Raw genomic sequence first — 20255 nt, forward strand, 5'->3', positions numbered from 1 at the left:
CAGTATTTGATGAGGGAAACTTTTTATAATCTATCACATCCATATATTACATACTGAATTGAGGGATATGACAGAAAAATTAAATATATTTGTGTACTTATCAATTAATAATTTGTATTTCAATACAACATTTTATTGATTGCCTCGGTATTTTGAGCTAATCCCTTTGAACAAACATTGTTCCTATGACAACAAACAACATGAAATAGATCATTCACTATAATATCTGTTTATTACTGGCCTAATATGTTTGGTCACAGATTTCTAGTATTGCTTCTAAATGTGTTTTTAATGATAAAAAAATCAATCATATTTACAAAATAGGAATAGCATACAACATTTTTAGGGCTTGATGAAATCAAGAAGTTTAAATTAAAGTATATGCAAATAACAAACATTGTTATCATGGGCCCTACAGTAGTGTCTCACTAGAACCTAATAGTGTTTTGTATTAAACAAACAAATGGATGATGGGAAATATGATGTCACCTGAAAATGATGTATAGATTATTAATAGTTCTATTCATTCATTGATCCATACCAATACAAACAATTATCATGTGACATGCTGTGGCGTATTTGTAAACACTGTAGTAAAAAAGGTAAATATTAGATTTGCACCTTCCATTGACTATTTTATACAGTATAAATTGCAATTAATGTTTGATAGATTAATAAGGCATAGTAACGTTAAAAGCTGCAGTAGAAAGAGTTGTTCAATTCGCAGTTTAGCAGACTTGTACAAGGTAAGGTATCTAAAATCAATTGTACCTGTAGATTTCATAAAGATATGTAAGAACATACATTTTTTGGGCTTTGAGTTGGCCCGATGCAAATGACTGTTGTTATATCATTAGATGATATACATTCATTATGTCGGCCTAAATATAAAAAAAATATAGTATTGTTTAATGAAATATTAAGATTGATAAGATAAGTGGTTAAGGTTAACTTCCCTGTCTGTTCTTCTTTCTGAGTGCATTGACGCAAACTACACAATAATACAGGAAAAAAATGAGGAGAATAAACATTAAAATATGATAGTAACTACTAACTCTATCAAAAATATTAAAATACTAATTAATTCCAACTAATTTATTTACATAGTTTCCTATCGAGTGTCTTGTCTCACTGTCTGACATGAAATATGGAGGAGGAAGGAAGTACTGTGGTGATGAACCTGGATAAAATACAAGATGAAAATACCGCTCTCAAAAAGAAAATTGTTGACCTAGAATTGTATAAAAAGGAAACTCAAATAGAAATAGACTACATGAATCAACACGGTATGGTAGACAAAGAAGAAATTGAGGAGAGCAAAAGAATCATAGATGAACTACACAATGAAATAAACAGCTTGACAAAGCAAAATCAGGAAATTAAACAAGAATTACGAAAGATAAACCTACTACTACAACATGATCAGATCGACATACAACGTCTTATTAAAAGAAATTGCCAATGTAAGTAAAATATATTTATTGTTTATACGACTGTTTGTTGTCCGCTTTCCTCGTTTTTTATCATGCTAATTACTGCCTCATTTAAATACAACCTCCTGTGTTATTGGCATTGATTTCAGTTCTGATGATAATAGTTTTCCCAAAACATGCCAAGACATTTTAAGGCAGTTTGCCTATTAGTATCAAATGCCTAGCAATCATGATTTTAACTCAAATGTTTGGTGGTGTCATACATGATATATCTATTGTGTTGTCTATTAGCGAGGACTTTTGCTGCAAAATTCTTTAAATAAGAAAAATAAAACTAGACATAATGAAAGCCTTTTAAATGACTTGTTTAAACAATTAATTTTATAAAGTACCAATTACACATTGTTCTGATATTAATCTATCTAAAGCCTTGTCTGCACTATATTTATGTGTTAAACAATGATGATGTCATATCACTACCATCATATATAGGCACATCAAACTTTTTTGACAAATAAAGTTTAATAGTGTAGACAAGGCTTTAGTTGACAGTTTATAATAAATTAATTACAGTAATTAATATATATTTGAATTAAAATAAAATAAAAATACATTATTTATTAACAGTTATAATTCAAGAATTGGAAACTCATGAAGCAAAATCTGTTGAAGAAAAAGTGTTACCCAAAGATGATAATCACACAACAAAGGCATACACTCAAGACAAACATGAAATGAAGGCATACACTCAAGACAAACATGAAATGAAGGCATACACTCAAGACAAACATGAAATGAAGGCATACACTCAAGACAAACATGAAATGAAGGCATACACTCAAGACAAACATGAAATGAAGGCATACAGTCAAGACAAACATGAAATGAAGGCATACACTCAAGACAAACATGAAATGAAGGCATACACTCAAGACAAACATGAAATGAAGGCATACAGTCAAGACGAACATGAAGTGAAGGCATACACTCAAGACAAACATGAAATGAAGGCGTGCAGTCAAGACGAACATGAAGTGAAGGCATACAGTCAAGAAAATGAGATAAATGATTCAAAAATCCTAATGATATTAAAATGGCTGTTGGGAGACAAATATGTTAATGCCAGTGAAAACATCATTAAAAAAGTTAAACAAATAATTGGTTATTTTGAGAAATGGAGAGAAACAGGACAGAAAACAACTTAGGGTATGTTCAGATCTATGGAGTTAAGCTTTCGTATCGCAAGCAATGTCATTATTATAATTAGCGTCGTAACAGACAAGTGTTCAGATTTGCCTAACTAACACTTTCGTTTCAAACTGAAGTGTTACCGATTTGGGCGAACATGTGGTATGCAAGAGTAATTTTGATTGGTTAGAGGTCAAAATCGTTGATGCATGACTTTCGTATTGTAAGCGGCGTCCACCAATCTTGTACCTTGAGCTGTCGTAACGAACGAAAGATCAGTGTCGTACGAGGTGGCTTCCACTAATCTTTCCCTGGTTCAGACCTATGGAGTTGTACGCCGCGTACAATACGAAAGCATAACTCTGTAGGTCTGAACAGGCCCTTAAAAGACTATCTAAAATTGTTTTGATGTATTTGTGCACAGTCAGGCACTTGATCAGGGTAGGCTTTGTATCATCACCCACTAATAATAAAACAATCAACCACTAATTTAACAAAAATCAACCACTAATGTAACAATTCATTAACCACTAACAATATATCAACAGTTTAACCACTATGGGCCTGTTTCTGCTGCAACTGCTCAAAATATGGTATAAAAATACGGTATAAAATACGGTATTTTTTATACCGTATTTTTTAGTACCCCGTTTCTGCTAACAATACTTCTTGGGTGGTCGTGTTAAATTTCATCTTTTTTACCCAAATTGCCATTCATTTATTTGATCGATAATTAAAAGTCGCAATAAAGGAAGTTTTACGTCTCACTTTCAACAGCCTAGCCCTAGTGATAGAGATGTTGTGAGAGCACAGAAAACATCGTAATGGGGACAATTAATTCGTTCCCTCCCCGAGTTATTGTATTTTGCAATGTTGTACTGCTTTCGCAGGTTCTTCAGCTTTGAGTTTACTTGCTTTGGAGACAAGTCTATTCCATACTCCTGCTTTATTTTTTTAGAAATGTCTTTATAAATGTGGTTGTCCCTTTTATTCCCTTTTAGTTGGCCAGACATTTTAGCTTCCCCACACAAATTTATTTAGTAAAACTGTGACGTCTTCGCTCCACATTTTCGCCGAATATATATATACACGTGTGTAAAACAGCTGACAGCGACAGAAAATAAAAATACGAATGTTGACCTTTTGTCATGTAAAAAAAAAATACGGTATTTTTTATTGGCAGCAGAAACGGGTACAAAAAATACGGTATAAATTTGTAAATACCGTATTTTATCCACAAATTTTGTGGGGAAAATACGGTATACAAAATACGGTATATTTTTTATGAGCGCAGTTTCTGCTGCCAAAAATATACCGTATATATACGGTATTCAAAAAATACCGTATAATATACGGTATTTAGTTGGCAGCAGAAACAGGGCCTATGTTACAAATTTCATAAACCACTAACAAAATTTAACCACTAAAACGTAACAATAGAAAATAGAAATTGTAGACATTGTTTGTCATATTTTTTTGTTTTAAAAGGCTTATCAGGGTACATCCATGTACACAGGTTCATGGTACATCAAAGCAAAACACAAAATAAGACTACATTAAATTCAAGTTTATTAATTCAAGATTGATTTGTAGAAATTTTAGGGAAAAAAGTTTTCAAAAGTATAGCTTCCATATTTTATGGTCCATCAGCTGCAAATACAGTTGTGAAAATAGAACACTATTCGATAGTCTAGCACATTTCAATTTACTGTACACAGCCAATGTAAACTTTTAATACTTATAATTTAAGTCATCGTCTTAAACGCTAAACGTTGTTAGGCATTGCGCGTCTCACTTGTGTTCGCCACTCTGTACGTTTTTTAGTAAGCATGTGTATAGGTTCGCATGTGAAAATGTCCGTTTCTTTTTTTATGTTTGCCATCAATGTTGTTTTCGGTCTTTTGAGCCTCTATGAGTGCGATCTTAGTGGGTAAATCTTAATTTAAGTATAAATACCTAAGTGTAAATATCATTGTTTTATTCCTGAAAGGCATTATATTTGGATTTATAACAAAGAATATGTAAAAAATAGTTTTATTTAATTTTTTAGCACATTTCAATGCAAAACATGTGATAGCTAGATTCATGCAATGGATAGGGATGTGATTGGTTTACAAAACCATTGCATTATATAGATTCACAGCTTATGAGTACATAACTCTACAGTTTACGATGCGGGTCAGAACTTAGGTCAGAACGTCAGGTCAGGGTTCGTTTTGTTGAGCTGAAAATATCAACTTGTAAGAAAGTGACTGTAAAGTGTTTATATTTTATTTTATCTCATTTTTTTTACTTTTGTATTTTTTTAAGTAGATACAATAAATCATATTAAGTAGGTACTGTACAATAAATCATATTAAGTAGGTACTGTACAATAAATCATATTAAGTAGGTACTGTACAATAAATCATATTAAGTAGGTACTGTACAATAAATCATATTAAGTAGGTACTGTACAATAAATCATATTAAGTAGGTACTGTACAATAAATCATATTAAGTAGGTACTGTACAATAAATCATATTAAGTAGGTACTGTACAATAAATCATATTAAGTAGGTACTGTATAATAAATCATATTAAGTAGGTACTGTACAATAAATCATATTAAGTAGGTACTGTACAATAAATCATATTAAGTAGGTACTGTACAATAAATCATATTAAGTAGGTACTGTACAATAAATCATATTAAGTAGGTACTGTACAATAAATCATATTAAGTAGGTACTGTACAATAAATCATATTAAGTAGGTACTGTATAATAAATCATATTTAGAATAAAATTTACATTGAGTCTTTTGTTTTATTGATACAATATTTCTTGCAATATAATATTGATTTTGTTAAAATTACTTGATGTTTTAATGTTCATGGTTTTTAAATGAATGATTAAATTATGATTATACAGACCATGTGGATTTGCTATACAGACCACAGATGTAAAAAATCATAGTTTTCTGTTCAATCTCACTATAGCTTGGTTCCCACTAGAACGTAATGCAAGGACGTAAATGCAACGCAAGCGTTTTAACCAATGACAAGCGAAGTTATAGACAGTTAGCAATCACAAGCGAATAAGCCATCGCTTGTGATTGGTCAATTCACTTGCGTTGCGTTGCGTCGCTAGTGGCAACCACGCTTAACCGTTTTGATATTCTATACATGTAATGGAAACAGATTGTAATCTTGCAACAATGCAACATTTCTTTTAAAATTGAGATAACAGAATGACGATTTACTAAGGTGGAACGGGAGAATTAAGTTCAGGCCCTTAATACCCCTTCCACCACCACACTTCCCACTACCTCACAATCCTGTAATCACCATTGTACCTGTCTTATAAAATAGATATAGGTAGGTTCTCATTTATGCTTATAGGTCTTATTCTATAAAAATTGTTACACATTTACCTATTTTGTTGTTGTCCTACAAGATGAGATGAAGAGGATCCAATTTGTATGCATGAGTTTAATTAGAATATCCAATATGATAGTATAAACATCCCCTCCATGCCAACAGAGTAAGACATATTTTCATATCAAATTTGCCGCCAACTTATCAACCACAAACTGCTTTTGTATTCAAATTCACTGTGCACATAATATTTGTTCAACTGTTCAACTGTTCAACCATTCAACAAATGGAATTTGGAATTTTTAGGGGAATTCCCTTCCTTATTACTGTATAAGCCTACATATGTAAGTAACAAGGTATTTATTCTAGACCTCCTCTCCTGCTTTTGGATGAAGATTCAAGTCTGTTTAGTTGATATGATGATACTTTTTAAAATATTAAGTATATAAATTATTTACCTGAAAAAAATGTAATTTAAAATTAAAGAAAAAAATACTTAAATTGTCAGTCAGACAATGGTTTTTAGTTAAAATTAACCGTTTCTTTTGACTTTTTATATTAAGTGAAATAATTTTTTTTACAGAAGTGAATAACTTTATAAAAACTGCAAAATTGCCTATTTAAATTTATTAATCTTCATTTTTTGGGGGGACAATACATCTGTAAGACTGGAGGAGGATGTAAAAATTCAACAGAATCATAAACTAATACAAACAACAGACCACCTAGTTAATTTTAATTAATACTATTCTATGAATGTTACTGTACCTTGCTGGCAACAGTCCTGATGATCAAACCAGCCAAACAAAAATAATTATATTCATTGTTTAGCAACGCAACCATTTTATTTTAATAGTGGAAGAGAAAGTATGAAATGACAATGACATCCTGTTTTATTGGTCAATTGAGATTTGAACATGACTACAGGAAATATCAATACATTAACCCTTTAAGTGTTATGCTAATTAAATTGATTCTTATAAGATCTAATCTATAGGGAACATAGTTCATTATTATTAGCTACTGTGTACTTGGATGTATACAAGGAAAAGGTAGGTTTTAATATTATTTGTGCGTAACATCTTAAATCTAAATCTCCTTCCTTCATGTTAAACATCTAAAATAATTGAAATAAATATAAAACTACTTTTTAATGTAAAGTAAAACAAGAAAATCAGTAAAAAGGTTCATCTGGATCACTGTATAGTATTTTTAAGTAAATTTTCTTTTGGATGATCCAAAGTCGAATAAAATTCGTAAACTTACGTTTTTTACTCTAGCTTTCGCTGGTCAACGACGCAACTTAATCATGAGTGAGTCTCTGTGACTTGGACTTGTTACCATCAGATCTCGTATATGGCACAGCGCCACCCACAGATCGCCCAGGCTTTCCCAAACGGGACCGCCGGGCCCCCCCCCCCCCTCAGCAAGCCGTTGCACAACCCCGGGAGCTCCAAACCGCCGCCGCCTCCGTTCACAGTGTCACCACGCTTTCTTATCCTTACCGATTCCCTCATCTTCCCGTCCCTCCACGATGACTCTGCGCCAAGCATCTCCACGTCCCAACCTGGCAAATGAGTGCGAGTGGCCACGCGATCGGCGATGGCCGAGTCGCGAACAACCTCTGAAGCCGAATCCCTGGCCGAACGCGCCAGGACCCCTGCACAACGCGAAGCGACACCCGCCCCGCGCTCCTCAAGGCTCCCGCCGCCTCTCCCACATATGCTTTATCGCAGTTGTTGCAATTCACTTGGTACATCACACCAGACCCGTCATCACCTCTTATTTCGCCCCTTGGGTGAACCAAAAGACTTCCCAACTTGTCTCGTGTTTTACTCCACGAGGTTTGGAGCCCCCGGGGTTGTGCAACGGCTTGCTGAGGGGGGGGGGGGCCGGCGGTCCCGTTTGGGAAAGCCTGGGCGATCTGTGGGTGGCGCTGTGCTATATACGAGATCTGATGGTAACAAGTCCAAGTCACAGAGACTCACTCATGAATTAAGCTGCGTCGTTGACCAGCGAAAGCTAGAGTAAAAAACTTAAGTTTACGAATTTTATTCGACTTTGGATCATCCAAAAGAAAATTTACTTAAAAACAAGAATATCATTTTGGAATAATGATGTATTGATGTATTGGTAAAGCCTAGCGATATTGTTTTGAGTGAATGTTATTGTTATATAGATATAATGAACAATTTAATTCCAATAAATTAATCTGGGCAAAATGAAAGAAAAATGTATATAACAATAGATAGATAGAAATTTAAAGTTTCCTATAAGTTGTTTGTTACGATACAGGTATGGATTGCAGAAATAAAGACATTCTTCGGAGCTGTAGAGTTCAGCTTTCTCAAGATCTGACAATTGAGGAACTGTGGAATCCTTTAGTAGAAGTTGGTCTGTTTACACCACCCGAACTTCAACGGATAAATCGGCCAAGCAGTGGGATTGAAGATGCAATGACTCGCCTACTAGATGCTCTTGAACAAAAAGGACCACTGGCCTTGAAGGACTTTAAAACTGCCCTGACGAAAGGTGTTAATAAACCGCATTTGCTTGATTTACTCAACCAAAATGTTGAACAGAAAGGTAGGACACAGTGGCAGTAGTAATGAGTGAGTAAATGTGAGTGGCGGTGGGGTCTGAAGGACAGACAGATTTATTTGCAGTGCAGATTTTGGGTTGAGCTTCTAGAATTAAATCTAGCACCTCATAATAATTATTATTCTCATTATTATGATTCTGATCCCATACCATCATTATGATGATGACAATGTTGACAATGGTGATAATGATGACAATGGGCCCGTTCGGACGGGACTGAAACTACCGTGTACTTCCAACTGTGAGGTCGCGTGTGGCAATTAACTTACGCCTCCGGCTATAAAAAATTAGAAAACCATCTGGACGAAAAATCCACCAACTTTACTGGTTATCTCAATCCCATTCCAATTACACGCTGCCTCGGGGTATAAATAATCAAGCGTTAACGGGGTCATGTCAAATCGCGACCTCAAATAAGCTTTCTGATTGTTTAACAATTATTGTTTAAAATGTTCTTTTTCGTTAATGCGAATGTATATCTATTGTTTTGTAAAATTATATATAAATAATCAACTTGTTGGTTTTTTTCCGGTGACCTGAACTTGCGAATCGGTGGCTTATAATGTACATGTAACGGCAGGGAGTTCTGTATTGTGGTAGCCTGGTGTCTGTGAATTACCACATCAACCGTTCGGCTCGCACGATAAGAGGGGTACAGTGCGTGTTCAATGGAATTTTTACAACAATAGTTCGGCTCGCACGATGAATACACGTGTTAATTTTTACAAGAGGGGTACAGTGCGTGTACATTAAATGGAATTTTCACAATAGTTCGGCTCGCACGATAAATACACGTGGTGATTTTTACAAGAGGGGTACAGTGCGTGTACATTAAATGGAATTTCCACAACAATAGTTCGGCTCGCACGATAAATACATGTGGTGATTTTTACAAGAGGGGTACAGTGCGTGTACATTAAATGGAATTTCCACAACAATAGTTCGGCTCGCACGATAAATACACGTGGTCAACAAACAACATACGTTAGCAGGATTTACGATCATTATTTATTTAAAAAGTAAATTGTATTCGATGTATTATAAATATATAGGTCTGGTTGTCGATTGAAAAATAATAATTGAACGATTCGCGCGCGAAACGACATGCAATATCCAGTTGAATTTGTCAACACGCCATGTCAATTGATATGGGTCGACGCACAGAGGGCGCTTTTTGACCTAAGAATTCCGATCTTAATTGGTTTCGTGTCAGCTTACCGGTACTTTGTTTATTCGTACGAACGTCGTATGGGTTTTACCCCAAGGGTAAAAACCAAATAAACGTGTATTTCAATCGCTGTACGAAGAATGTTGACAATGGTGATAATGATGACATTGATACATGACAACACTCCCGTTTTGGCCAGGAGACTGTCATATTTTAGACTTGTTTCCCGGCCTAATATTGTGCTCCCGGTTTTCCACATTTTTGTCCGAATGAATTTTGATGTATATGTGTTTTTTTCTGCATTCAAATATAACAAAAAGGCTTATAGTTTACACACAAGCAAATTTATGATATTTATAATATAATTTTTTGCTGATTTTGTCCTCAACGGAAAGGGGGTTCCCCTTACATAGCCACCATGGGATATCACTGCACTCCTTACCTCTCGATAATAGACAGAGGGGGTTGTTGACATATGAAAGGGGATAGCCACCATGGGATATCATGCACTCCTTACCTCTCGATAATAGACAGAGGGGGCTGTTGACATAAAAAACACCACCTTCAGATGTTGGCATGTATGCAATGATGATGATTATGATGTTGATGATAAGAAGTATTCCGATAATAATTAGGCTGATTGACATAATCAAAATGATGATAATTCATTCTTATCTTTCAGAAAGAAAGGTTGAAATATATGAAAGTGAGTTATCCTTACTAGTTAAACTAGACCAGAGGACAAAGGATAAGAAAATGGAACTTAAAGACTTTTTAAACGCTACATGCCTAGAACAAGATGATGGAAGTTTTAAGATCACAAAAGAAGATAGAAACACATTTTTGGAAGAACTTGACAATCTAGACAAAATAAATGATGATGGTACCACCATATTTTGTGGAGTATGTGTATGTACTGGTGACAACCCACCATTGTGCTCTACAAGTAATCGGTTACAAGTAGAGCTGGATAAAGTAAAAGCAAAAAGTACGACCATGCTATCAGACATTCAAAAAGTAGTTTCAAATATGTTAATCTCTTCAGGAGGTGATGATACTGAAGAAACAATAAGTGGTGAAATTAAAATGGATTTGAACAAGCTTGTTTTTGATATAGAAAATGATAAAGAAAGTTTTGCTTGAACAGCAGTGTGCCTAGATACAATTGTAAGTCACAACCATTTGTAGGTTCAAAAAATCTTTTTCTTAGAAAGTTGGTAGATAAATGCACTAGGAACAGAATTAGCTGATAAATTAAGAAAGTTAAAAACATACACATATTTTAATGGCTTTAATTATATATTCTGTAACTGAAGCTACATATTTGAACAAAACCAAATTTAATAGTGTCAATATACCAACTAATACTATTATTTAATTGTACTATCATTTGACCAAATTTGACAAAATAGAAAAAATGAGTAAGGTAAAAATACTGTTGTACAGATTACATTTTGTAAAAGTTTTAGATATTTGTATCATTACTTCATAAAATAAACTCTGAAATAAACATGATTTGTGGTTTCTTTTTTCTATAAATATAAAAAAATACTAGTGAACCTATTTTTGAAATACCAGCTTTTTAAAGCTAATGTATGTTAATATAAAGATATGAGTATGGTGCCCTCTACAGAATTAATTGTGAAATGGTTTAGTTTCTCCCAGGTAAATATTGGTATTTTTCTGATTATTCAAGTTTTTAAGAAAACATTTTTAAAAGTTGATTTTCAAAAACATGTTTTGATTTCTTCCATCCACAAAAAATCTAATCATAGTATTATATATATTAATTATAATAATACAAAATCATTAGAAAATAAAATACCAACTACGTATTTACTGGTAATCCCCCAGGTAATAAAAATAGAATTGGCAGCCATTTTAGACAACAATAAGAGTACAATTACACACCGCCAGGTACGTAGTCTTGATTACTTTCATATTAAAAAGCTTTAAATAAAACATGTTGATTTGATACATCATCAGCATTAGTTCATCATTTATCAGTGGTCTAATGAACAATATATATTCAATATTATAATCATTTTTAACGTCTAAGTTAAATTTTATGATGTTCAAATGTTATGACGTTAAACAGTAGCTGTTTAACTAAACACTAAGTACAGGGTACTCTGTCTTCAGGAAGTGGTTAGTGCCTGGCTTTGGTATTACAATTACATATTGACAGAAAAAGTTGCCTAAGGTTATAAACGTACTATATGTGTTTACATATAAAAAACAACTAATATTGATTAACAAGGTATAATGTATAAATGCATAAATTATCACTTTATATCATGTTAATGTTGAACGACAGTGATTCTGTTTTTTAAATTTTAAAATACTATTGAAATGTTTTTAACTTATATATTTTTACCTAGAACGCAACAAATTATTCTTTAAAAAAAGTGTAGGCCTACACCTTTCATGACACACAAAATACACATTTCTGGGAGATTTTTGGCGTTATTCTATAAATGTTATACTATTAAACAAAAGTGGCGTGTCATTAAATTTTTTTTTATCTAAAAATGTTATGGAATAGATCCTAAGCTTGATGATAGTTTTAGTTCAAATACAAACAAAATAAAATATCTTTTGAATATAATGATATAATTCTTAGAGACTTATAATTTTAAAAAGGTCTACAAAAAGCGACACCAATTAGTCATTAAGTTTAAATCTATTTTTCCAGACCTGTTGAAATGAATTCTGAAGACAAAAGAAGACTGCGGCAATGTAGAGTTCCGCTCTGTCGTGATTTGAGGGTTGGTGAAATACGGGACGCCTTAATTCAAGTCAGTTTGTTCACACCAATGGAACTTGAAAATCTTGAACAACATGAATCACCGATGTCCCATTTATTAGATGACATAGAAAGAAAAGGACCAGATGCAATACAGCTTTTTATAAAAGCTTTGGAATTTGTTGATAAGCCTCATTTAATTGAGATAATCAATGAAAATACTACAATGAAAGGTAAGTTTAAGTTATGTTGCAAATATGACTATTTCTTCTGAAATTCCAAAATAAAATGTTGAACAATTATTCAATAATCAACCTGCTATGAAAAGTCTTATTATACTGTAAACAATTATGGAAGATCAACACGAAATGATTATAACCATAATAACACAGTGGCAGATCAAAAATTGTGGAAAAAAAACAAAATACAGGGCCTAAAATAGTAAATTGTATTGTTGTATTAACTTTTGCATTGTAAATTAAAAAATTTAGGGAAGGGGAGATTAGACCGCTGAACAAACAATCCTCCTCCCCTCCCCTGAATCCGCCTATGCAACAGAACTGTAGAGTAAACAAATAATTTGATATTACATTAACAATTTTTTCACAGGTGGACAGAAGAAAATATTGCAACTTGACCTGCCAATGGATTACAAAGATTGTACATTGAAAGAGAAGGAAGGTATTATATAATATAATATAATATAATATGTTTCGCATACATATATATTCACTTAAAGACTACTGTATAACCAAATATACTGTAACTTGAATACTTCATAAAGAAACCATATGAACAGAATGCAATAGAACTAAACAATATTAACATGTTTTTTTTATCCAGAGGATCCCAACATAGAAGGTGCAAGTTTACTGGAAAAACACCTTAATGATGTTCATGACAACATAACAGAACTCCAAACTAAATTAGAAAAGTGTGAATCAGAATACGAAGAGTCAAAAACGAATGAAGAAAAATTAAGATTGAAAGTTGGTATTTTACAGAGAACTCAAAAGGATTTGAATGCACAAATTTTGTACTTAAATGGGTATGTACATTTTCTGGCAGAAATGCACAAAAATTCACAAGCACATGTCTACACAATTATCAGCAGTTTGGTAGAGAAAATAAAACTGTTAACAATACAGCAGGAACATTTTAAGATGGGGCAGACATACCTATTTGATCAAAACACAATTCTGTTGAATGAAAAACAAATTCTGATGACGGAAAATGCAGATCTGAAGATTGAAAACACACTGCTAAGAAAGGAATTGGAGAAACGAAAACAGGTTGCTGAAAATAATGAGGGTGAATCCTCTAAAAGAAAAAAATTGAACTTGTAACTTGTTTTGCTGGTAAGACTTTGCATTCACTCCACATAAATGGTCAATTGTGGGTTAAATGTGTGCAAGATTTTCTTAATCTACAACACAGGGGTGCTATTCACGAAATGTGCAAAATAAATGCAATACAACATTCAGCCTATTTTTAAAAAAACAGACAACAGTAATTTTTTTTTAATCCTACATAGATCACAATGAATCAACAGAAGCTACAGTAATTAATTCCTAAGCCAATAAAAATAAATAAATCTTTAGAAGTTTGCAGCAGGCTGCAACATAATTTATATATTTATGACATAAATATATTGTAAATAAAACTTATATATTTAATATTAAATGTAAACTTAATTTTATTTTAAATGGTTATTAGTTATTACTCTCCATTCAGACATTTAAAAAAAAATTGAATTATTGACCACCAGAGGGGGACAAATACGTACCATTTTAATATTGTATTTACTATGTAACAATTCAAACAATACCTTACAGGTAATAATTATTCACAAATTTTGTATTTAATGATTTTCTAGAATAGGCTGATTAAAATCATTTGCATACATGTGTATATGAGTTTTTAAGGTATACCTTTGTGTACTACAATGATGCACATGTTTGGTATTGAATGAGGTTTTCTACACTTATGTTTAGTGGTTAGCTCAAAGAAGTATTCATTTGCATACATGTGTATATGAGTTCTGTGCCTTTGTAGAACGATGCACATGTTTTGTATTTAATGGGGTTTAAACACTAAACGCAGGTTAATTACTGAATTATTCATTTGCATACATGTGTATATGAGTTCTGTGCCTTTGTAGAACGATGCACATGTTTTGTATTTAATGGGGTTTAAACACTAAACGCAGGTTAATTACTGAATTATTCATTTGCATACATGTGTATATGAGTTCAAACAGCACCTTTGTGTACTACTGTAGAACGATGTTTTGTATTTAATGGGTTTTTAATAATAAACGCAGAAAATTATTCATTTGCATATATGTGCCTTCTAGAATGATGGAAAGCTTTTGTATACACTATATAAGTGGGTAATTACAGAAATTTACATACATGTGTACATGAGTTTAAACAGTCTCTTATTGTACTGGAATGATGCACATTTTGTTGTATTTCATGATGTTTTTATACCACTGTATGTCAATGGCTACCAGATGTCTCTATGTAGATGTAATATAGGTGTAATTTATTATTCATTTCAACGTCACCATGAATATAAAAAAAAGGATATAAACAGTTACAGATTTTTAGATTACACAATTTGTCCAGTATGTATTATGCCAATTGGTGTAAATTTGCTTTTTATTTTCTCTATGAAAAAAAATGGATGCAAGTTTGATGTGATATAAAGATATTTTTCTAATAAACTTTATATTTAATTTAATAAAATGGAATCGGATCTTTCTGTGAGTTTTTAGCACCATGTTTTTTTCAGTTATTATATTATTTTTGCATTTTTTTTTCTTCCCACAAAATGACAAATAATCTTAAAGGAAAAAAGCGTACAGGAAGTAAATGATAACCATGAGGCCATAATTTTTTAATTTTTTTTTCAGAATGAAATTTTATATATAACATAAATAGTAGTTTTTTTATATCCTTAAATGGGAGCTTCACCAAGAAAATGTCTATTTTCCATACATTTCAGTTATTAAAAGAAATTCTCTATCTTATTTCATATTGGCATGAAAATTACACCTATTCACTACCTTGAGGATATCACCTTGCATACATTTCTTTAAAAACGAAAGTTACTATAATATCACTTATTATGGTATTAAAAAAAATTGCTTGCTAAAAAATCCCAATTTATTTTTCCAGATCTTTCTACCATATTTTTATTTACAGTAGCTTACAAATTGTTGTACATGTACAATGTATTTTTGCAGTCAGGGTAGGCTCATCATTGTATCACAGCAAATAACCAATATTGGTTTATTTCTCCTTTTTCTGTATTTTGTATCAGGCTCGCGTGTCGAAATACAAAGATTTCTCTTCTTGATTAGAATTTAAGTTCATTAATTAAATCTTGATTTTTTGTTTTTGGAGAAAAAAGACCATTTGATCATAAAGGGTCAATAGTGATGTACATTTTGTAATTAACTTCATTGAAAGGGATTAACTTAACTTTGTATTATAAAGAAAATGTAAAAAAATAGTTGCATTTAATTGCTTAAAAGCTTCCCACTTGGATGTCACGCAAGAGCAAGTCAAGATATTTTACCAATCCGATGTTTCAACGCAGTATATGGCCGTATAATCACCTGTATTGTAAAATGAATATATGTTCTCATTTTTGCTTCATGTTCTTGTGGTATACCTGTACTAGTGTGAGAAGATAATGAAATATTTTAAAAAAATACCTATTTTTAGTTAATTTAGATAGAAAAATCATTAAAATGTTGAGTATATTTTTGTAGCACCATGATAATGAAGATGCTGATGAATGCTGAAGAAGAGAATGCTAAAATTAACATCAATAAAGATAGGACTATAAAACAAGAACATACTAGGATATGCAGAAACTAACATGTGATATGTCGTAAAGTTTATGTGCACTGAATATTCATGATGTCCAATTTTAAAGTTTTGTTTAAATGCAAGCATGTTACAATTGCTACAGCTTATACTTTATATTTATAACAAAATAAATAATAATATACTAATAACATATTATAGTTGATTTTCAAAAGTAAAACACCCCTATTGAAAATATACTATAATCTAATCCTATGCCCGACTAGCAATTTTATGCTTGCAGTTTGTTTATAAGTCTTCCACCTAGTTTGCACTACAGTAATATTTTAATTCCACAATTTAAGAGCTGTTGAAATCAACTTTTAGTACAGTAAAATAATAAAAAAAAAAAAAAGAAAATGCCGGAATTGACAAAAATGACCATTGTATGGCACACGTACACCATGCTTTATTTATTCAAGCAATAGAGATATCTTAGTTTTAAATAGAGATACCTCTATTAATAAAGATATCTCAGTTTAAAACTAGATATCTTTATTTCCGAACTAATGACAGCTTGGCGCACCATACCATTGCTATGGCAACTGGGTCAGACGACATACTTACAGTAGCATGATACTATTAATAGGTTTTCTGGAAAACACCTTGATAATAGATAGCCATTTTAAGTTCAACACTATTGGTTTATTTTTGCTTATTATTAGCTGTCATTTTAGTACAATTTTCAGTTTAATAGTTAATGTAATTAGCATTCTTGTACTTCTCAATCAGTGCTGTATAACATACTACCAGTTATGATAGTATTCTGGGTGGTAATTTAACTACTTGTTGGATGATTCCTAGGCTACTACTAACTAGGCCACACGGGTTACAGTACTGACTGGGCTCTCCAGGGGCTGAGTGTGGTATTCTGAAAAGATAGGCTCATCAGGATTTGTTTTCATTAACATTATATATGAGGAATGGTGGTATATATGTAGGTATATATTTGATCCAATACTAAAAAGTTTGTTTCTTTAATTATTTAAATCAATATCATTAGTAGCGGATGGTTGAAAAATATGCCTCCTCTAGTGTAATATGGTTTAAAACCATTTAGAATGACAATTTTTATTGAATAATTCTGAAAAATAATGCTGATGAAGACCATCTTTTAAGAAAGGGCTTGTTGTAGATTGTTAGGAAAGGAGGCGAGAGGGGGGAGGTGTATGAAACAGCTACAGTATATCCCTCCTTATCCCATCTAGAAGCTAACACACTGATGACACCTTTTTCCCCAGATTCAGTTATGAACGACAAAGACAAAGAAACACTTAGGAGATGTAGAGTTCCGCTTTCCAGAGACCTGAAAATCTGTGAAATATGGGATGCCTTAGTTCAAGTTGGATTGTTTGAACCAACCGAACTTGAAATCCTAGAACGCAATGATGCACCGATGACCCGTTTGATGGATGCCATTGAAAAAAAGGGTCCGCATGCTTTACAACAATTTAAAGATGCCTTGAAGCTTCTACCCTGCAAGCCTCATTTACTTGAGCTTCTTGATTCAGTTAAGGGTAAGTCACACTGTAATCATCTGTAGTAAGGGTTTTGCACAGAAAAACCTTAATTTTAATGGGTAGGTTGGTGAAATAGGATTATGATTATATTTTTATGAATTTATGTTTATTTTTTTGCAGAAAATAAATTTGAGAAAAACCTACCTGTGGATAGCTCTGAATTCAAAGTAAAGAAAGGTATGAAATATAGAAATATTTTTACAAGCACAAATTTCTGTTATTTTAATTCCAAGTACAGAAATATAATAAATAATCCGAGTTTACATCTTTCTCCCAGCTCTGTAAACTTTGTAGGCTATGGTAGTCAACTACATTTTTTACACAAGTTTTGAAATTGTATTCATAACCTAACTCGGCCTTAAGTAACTTTTTCTTTGCAATAAATGAAAAATTGTGACTGAGCCCTTGTATTATTTGTTAAATAATGAGAAGCATTTAGACATTTGGTGGCTTGGCAGTACAATATATCTGTTTGGTCTTTTTTGTATCGTATAACACCACTATTTATGTCTCTATTAACGAACACCTTAGTAGGCTTTTTTGGGCTCGAACGTAGAAGAGGAGGATCCACAAAAAAGCATGGTTTATTTGAATCACAAAAATAATTTGGGGAACATTTGTATGTCCAAACTTACATTACAATCATTCCTGAAGATGAACACATAAAGTTTGAATTATAGATAATAATCTGTTATCAAAATTTACGTACCCAATTTGTTTATAAAAAAAATGTTACACTTCACCAGAGCCAATGGATGAGCCTGATGCAGAAAGTCTACCAATATCAGACATGGCGATAATATCAAACCTTATGGAGACTATAACAGAACTGCTGAACAAATTAGAGAAGCGTGATATAGAATTGGAGGAAGAAAGGGCTTTTAAAGAAAACTTTCAGAAAGTAGTAGAAGATCTAAAAATTGAAGTTGATGTTTTAATGCAAAATCGGTCACATTTAACTAACCAAAATTTTCGTCTCACACAATGTGTAAATGTCCTAACCGATATGCAATTTTTTACCCAAAGAAACGATTCCGCAATATACAGAAATTTCATTGAAAAAATTCAATACCAGACAGCACAATTAAATAATTTTCGAAATTTGCACACACAGCTATTCAAAGACAATGTAATTCTAATGAGTGAAAACAAAAATTTGATGAAAGAAAATTCAACACTTAAAAATAAAGCAAAGAACAGAAAAAGAGTTTCAGAAAATAGTAATGAAAGTTGCTGTTCGCAATGCAAGAGAAATTATATTTTGGATTAAACTAATCTTTCTGTGGTTGTTTCACTCATTGAATCTGCATATAAGATGTGTGTTAAAAGAATAAACTATTTGATCATGTTCTTCAATCCAAATTATAGGCTTAAAGTTAGTTTAACTTATTTATTAATTTAAGTCTTCACTACATATTGTAGTATTTTCAAGTCCTTTAATGCAAAATCGGAAAGATTTGACTTACCAAAATTGTCGTCTAAGACAGTATGTGAATGTTCTATACAAAATGCAAAAAAACTTAGCACAGAAGAAAGATAACACTATATTCATTGATTTAATTGAAAAAATTAAACAGCAGACAACACAATTAACGTAACCTTTTCTGTTGTGTACCGCAATGGCCGGATCTACAAATTCCATGCCAGGACGGCAAATTAAAACAGTTTTAGTCTCGACTGATCGCAGCGTTGGAGTTTCAATTAATTACACATATACCTGGAACATAATGTATTTCGTAAATCACAGTTGGCGCAGTGAGTAATCAATTGATATCAATGCTCAGTCCACTCGAGTTCGAATCCGCGAAATGTGTAAATAATAAGTTGTTTTTTTTATTCGATTTATGTCCACTTTTTTTTTTATCTATAGGTAAATGTGACCCATTGCATACACATCACTATTTCTCAGCATAATTTAAGACAAGCTCCCACAAAAAACAAAATGTAAAATAATACACCACAACAAACACCCAAATATATAGTTTGGTTTCGTTATTACAATTTGTTTTTTAATCATTTGTCAGAGTACTTTTATCAGGGAAGATTGCACTTGTATTATACTTACTCCTCCCAATTAGTATATAACCACATATTAAGGCAGAAAATACTGTGCGGAGCACAGGTAACTGCTAGTGATTAATAATTTATGTTGGTGTTTTAATTGTAAAGTAAGTGCTATACTTATGAATTCTTTCTTTCTTGATTCATATTTTAATTACTTCTGTAGCTTTAAGGTATCCACTACAACAATATATAAATAATAAATCAGCTTTAGGGGTCTTTATAGACCTGAAACCTTTGATACAATCAACCATGTACTACCCTATTAGGAAGATCAAACCTAGGACCGAGGAATTACAAA

The 20255-nt window shown here is 32.3% G+C and overlaps 6 protein-coding genes across 7 annotated transcripts in view; 4 read left to right on the forward strand and 2 right to left on the reverse strand.

Moving 5' to 3' along the window:
- LOC140046087 (cilia- and flagella-associated protein 46-like) overlaps positions 1 to 6854 on the reverse strand; it is a 58575-nt gene extending 51721 nt beyond the window's left edge. Inside the window, exon 1 of the mRNA XM_072090605.1 lies at positions 6749 to 6854. Coding sequence (XP_071946706.1) covers positions 6749 to 6823 — 75 coding nt within the window. The 5' untranslated portion in view covers positions 6824 to 6854. The remainder of the gene's footprint in view (positions 1 to 6748) is intronic.
- The window catches only part of LOC140046095 (fibroblast growth factor 8-like), a 251885-nt gene that overhangs the window by 23909 nt on the left and 207721 nt on the right, over positions 1 to 20255 (reverse strand). The window lies entirely within an intron of this gene.
- LOC140046090 (uncharacterized) lies at positions 573 to 5376 on the forward strand. Its single transcript, XM_072090608.1, has 3 exons — positions 573 to 602; positions 1108 to 1463; positions 2061 to 5376. Exons 2-3 carry the CDS (start codon positions 1148 to 1150, stop codon positions 2636 to 2638), a joined length of 894 nt encoding a protein of 297 aa, XP_071946709.1. The 5' UTR covers positions 573 to 602; positions 1108 to 1147; the 3' UTR covers positions 2639 to 5376.
- Positions 6967 to 11004, forward strand: LOC140046093 (uncharacterized). Of its 2 annotated transcripts, none has more exons than XM_072090611.1 (3): positions 6967 to 7032; positions 8276 to 8566; positions 10432 to 11004. In XM_072090611.1, the coding sequence occupies exons 2-3, from the start codon at positions 8278 to 8280 to the stop codon at positions 10890 to 10892; spliced, it is 750 nt and encodes a 249-aa protein (XP_071946712.1). In that variant the 5' UTR covers positions 6967 to 7032; positions 8276 to 8277; the 3' UTR covers positions 10893 to 11004. The 2 variants fall into 2 exon arrangements, with proteins under 2 accessions (XP_071946712.1, XP_071946711.1); XM_072090610.1 differs by having other exon boundaries at positions 7017 to 7032; positions 8258 to 8566.
- Positions 11645 to 15180, forward strand: LOC140046091 (uncharacterized). The gene is made up of 4 exons (XM_072090609.1): positions 11645 to 11666; positions 12445 to 12728; positions 13105 to 13176; positions 13339 to 15180. Exons 2-4 carry the CDS (start codon positions 12455 to 12457, stop codon positions 13839 to 13841), a joined length of 849 nt encoding a protein of 282 aa, XP_071946710.1. The 5' UTR covers positions 11645 to 11666; positions 12445 to 12454; the 3' UTR covers positions 13842 to 15180.
- Positions 17009 to 19163, forward strand: LOC140046631 (uncharacterized). Its single transcript, XM_072091325.1, has 4 exons — positions 17009 to 17314; positions 17615 to 17890; positions 18014 to 18070; positions 18640 to 19163. Exons 1-4 carry the CDS (start codon positions 17290 to 17292, stop codon positions 19161 to 19163), a joined length of 882 nt encoding a protein of 293 aa, XP_071947426.1. The 5' UTR covers positions 17009 to 17289.

Source organism: Antedon mediterranea, chromosome 4, assembly GCF_964355755.1.
Source record: "Antedon mediterranea chromosome 4, ecAntMedi1.1, whole genome shotgun sequence".
Classification (NCBI taxonomy): domain Eukaryota; kingdom Metazoa; phylum Echinodermata; class Crinoidea; order Comatulida; family Antedonidae; genus Antedon; species Antedon mediterranea.

Bases quoted from the DNA above. Each gene is read 5' to 3' on its own strand.
- LOC140046631 (XM_072091325.1), top strand. From the start codon at position 17,290: ATGAGGAATGGTGGTATATATGTAG. The intron at 17,315-17,614 runs GTATATATTTGA...CTTTTTCCCCAG, and splicing joins GAATGGTGGTATATATGTAG to ATTCAGTTATGAACGACAAA. The intron at 17,891-18,013 runs GTAAGTCACACT...ATTTTTTTGCAG, and splicing joins GCTTCTTGATTCAGTTAAGG to AAAATAAATTTGAGAAAAAC.
- LOC140046091 (XM_072090609.1), top strand. From the start codon at position 12,455: ATGAATTCTGAAGACAAAAGAAGACTGCGGCAATGTAGAGTTCCGCTC. The intron at 12,729-13,104 runs GTAAGTTTAAGT...ATTTTTTCACAG, and splicing joins TGAAAATACTACAATGAAAG to GTGGACAGAAGAAAATATTG. The intron at 13,177-13,338 runs GTATTATATAAT...TTTTTTATCCAG, and splicing joins TACATTGAAAGAGAAGGAAG to AGGATCCCAACATAGAAGGT.
- LOC140046093 (XM_072090611.1), top strand. From the start codon at position 8,278: ATGGATTGCAGAAATAAAGACATTCTTCGGAGCTGTAGAGTTCAGCTT. The intron at 8,567-10,431 runs GTAGGACACAGT...CTTATCTTTCAG, and splicing joins CCAAAATGTTGAACAGAAAG to AAAGAAAGGTTGAAATATAT.
- LOC140046090 (XM_072090608.1), top strand. From the start codon at position 1,148: ATGGAGGAGGAAGGAAGTACTGTGGTGATGAACCTGGATAAAATACAA. The intron at 1,464-2,060 runs GTAAGTAAAATA...ATTTATTAACAG, and splicing joins TATTAAAAGAAATTGCCAAT to TTATAATTCAAGAATTGGAA.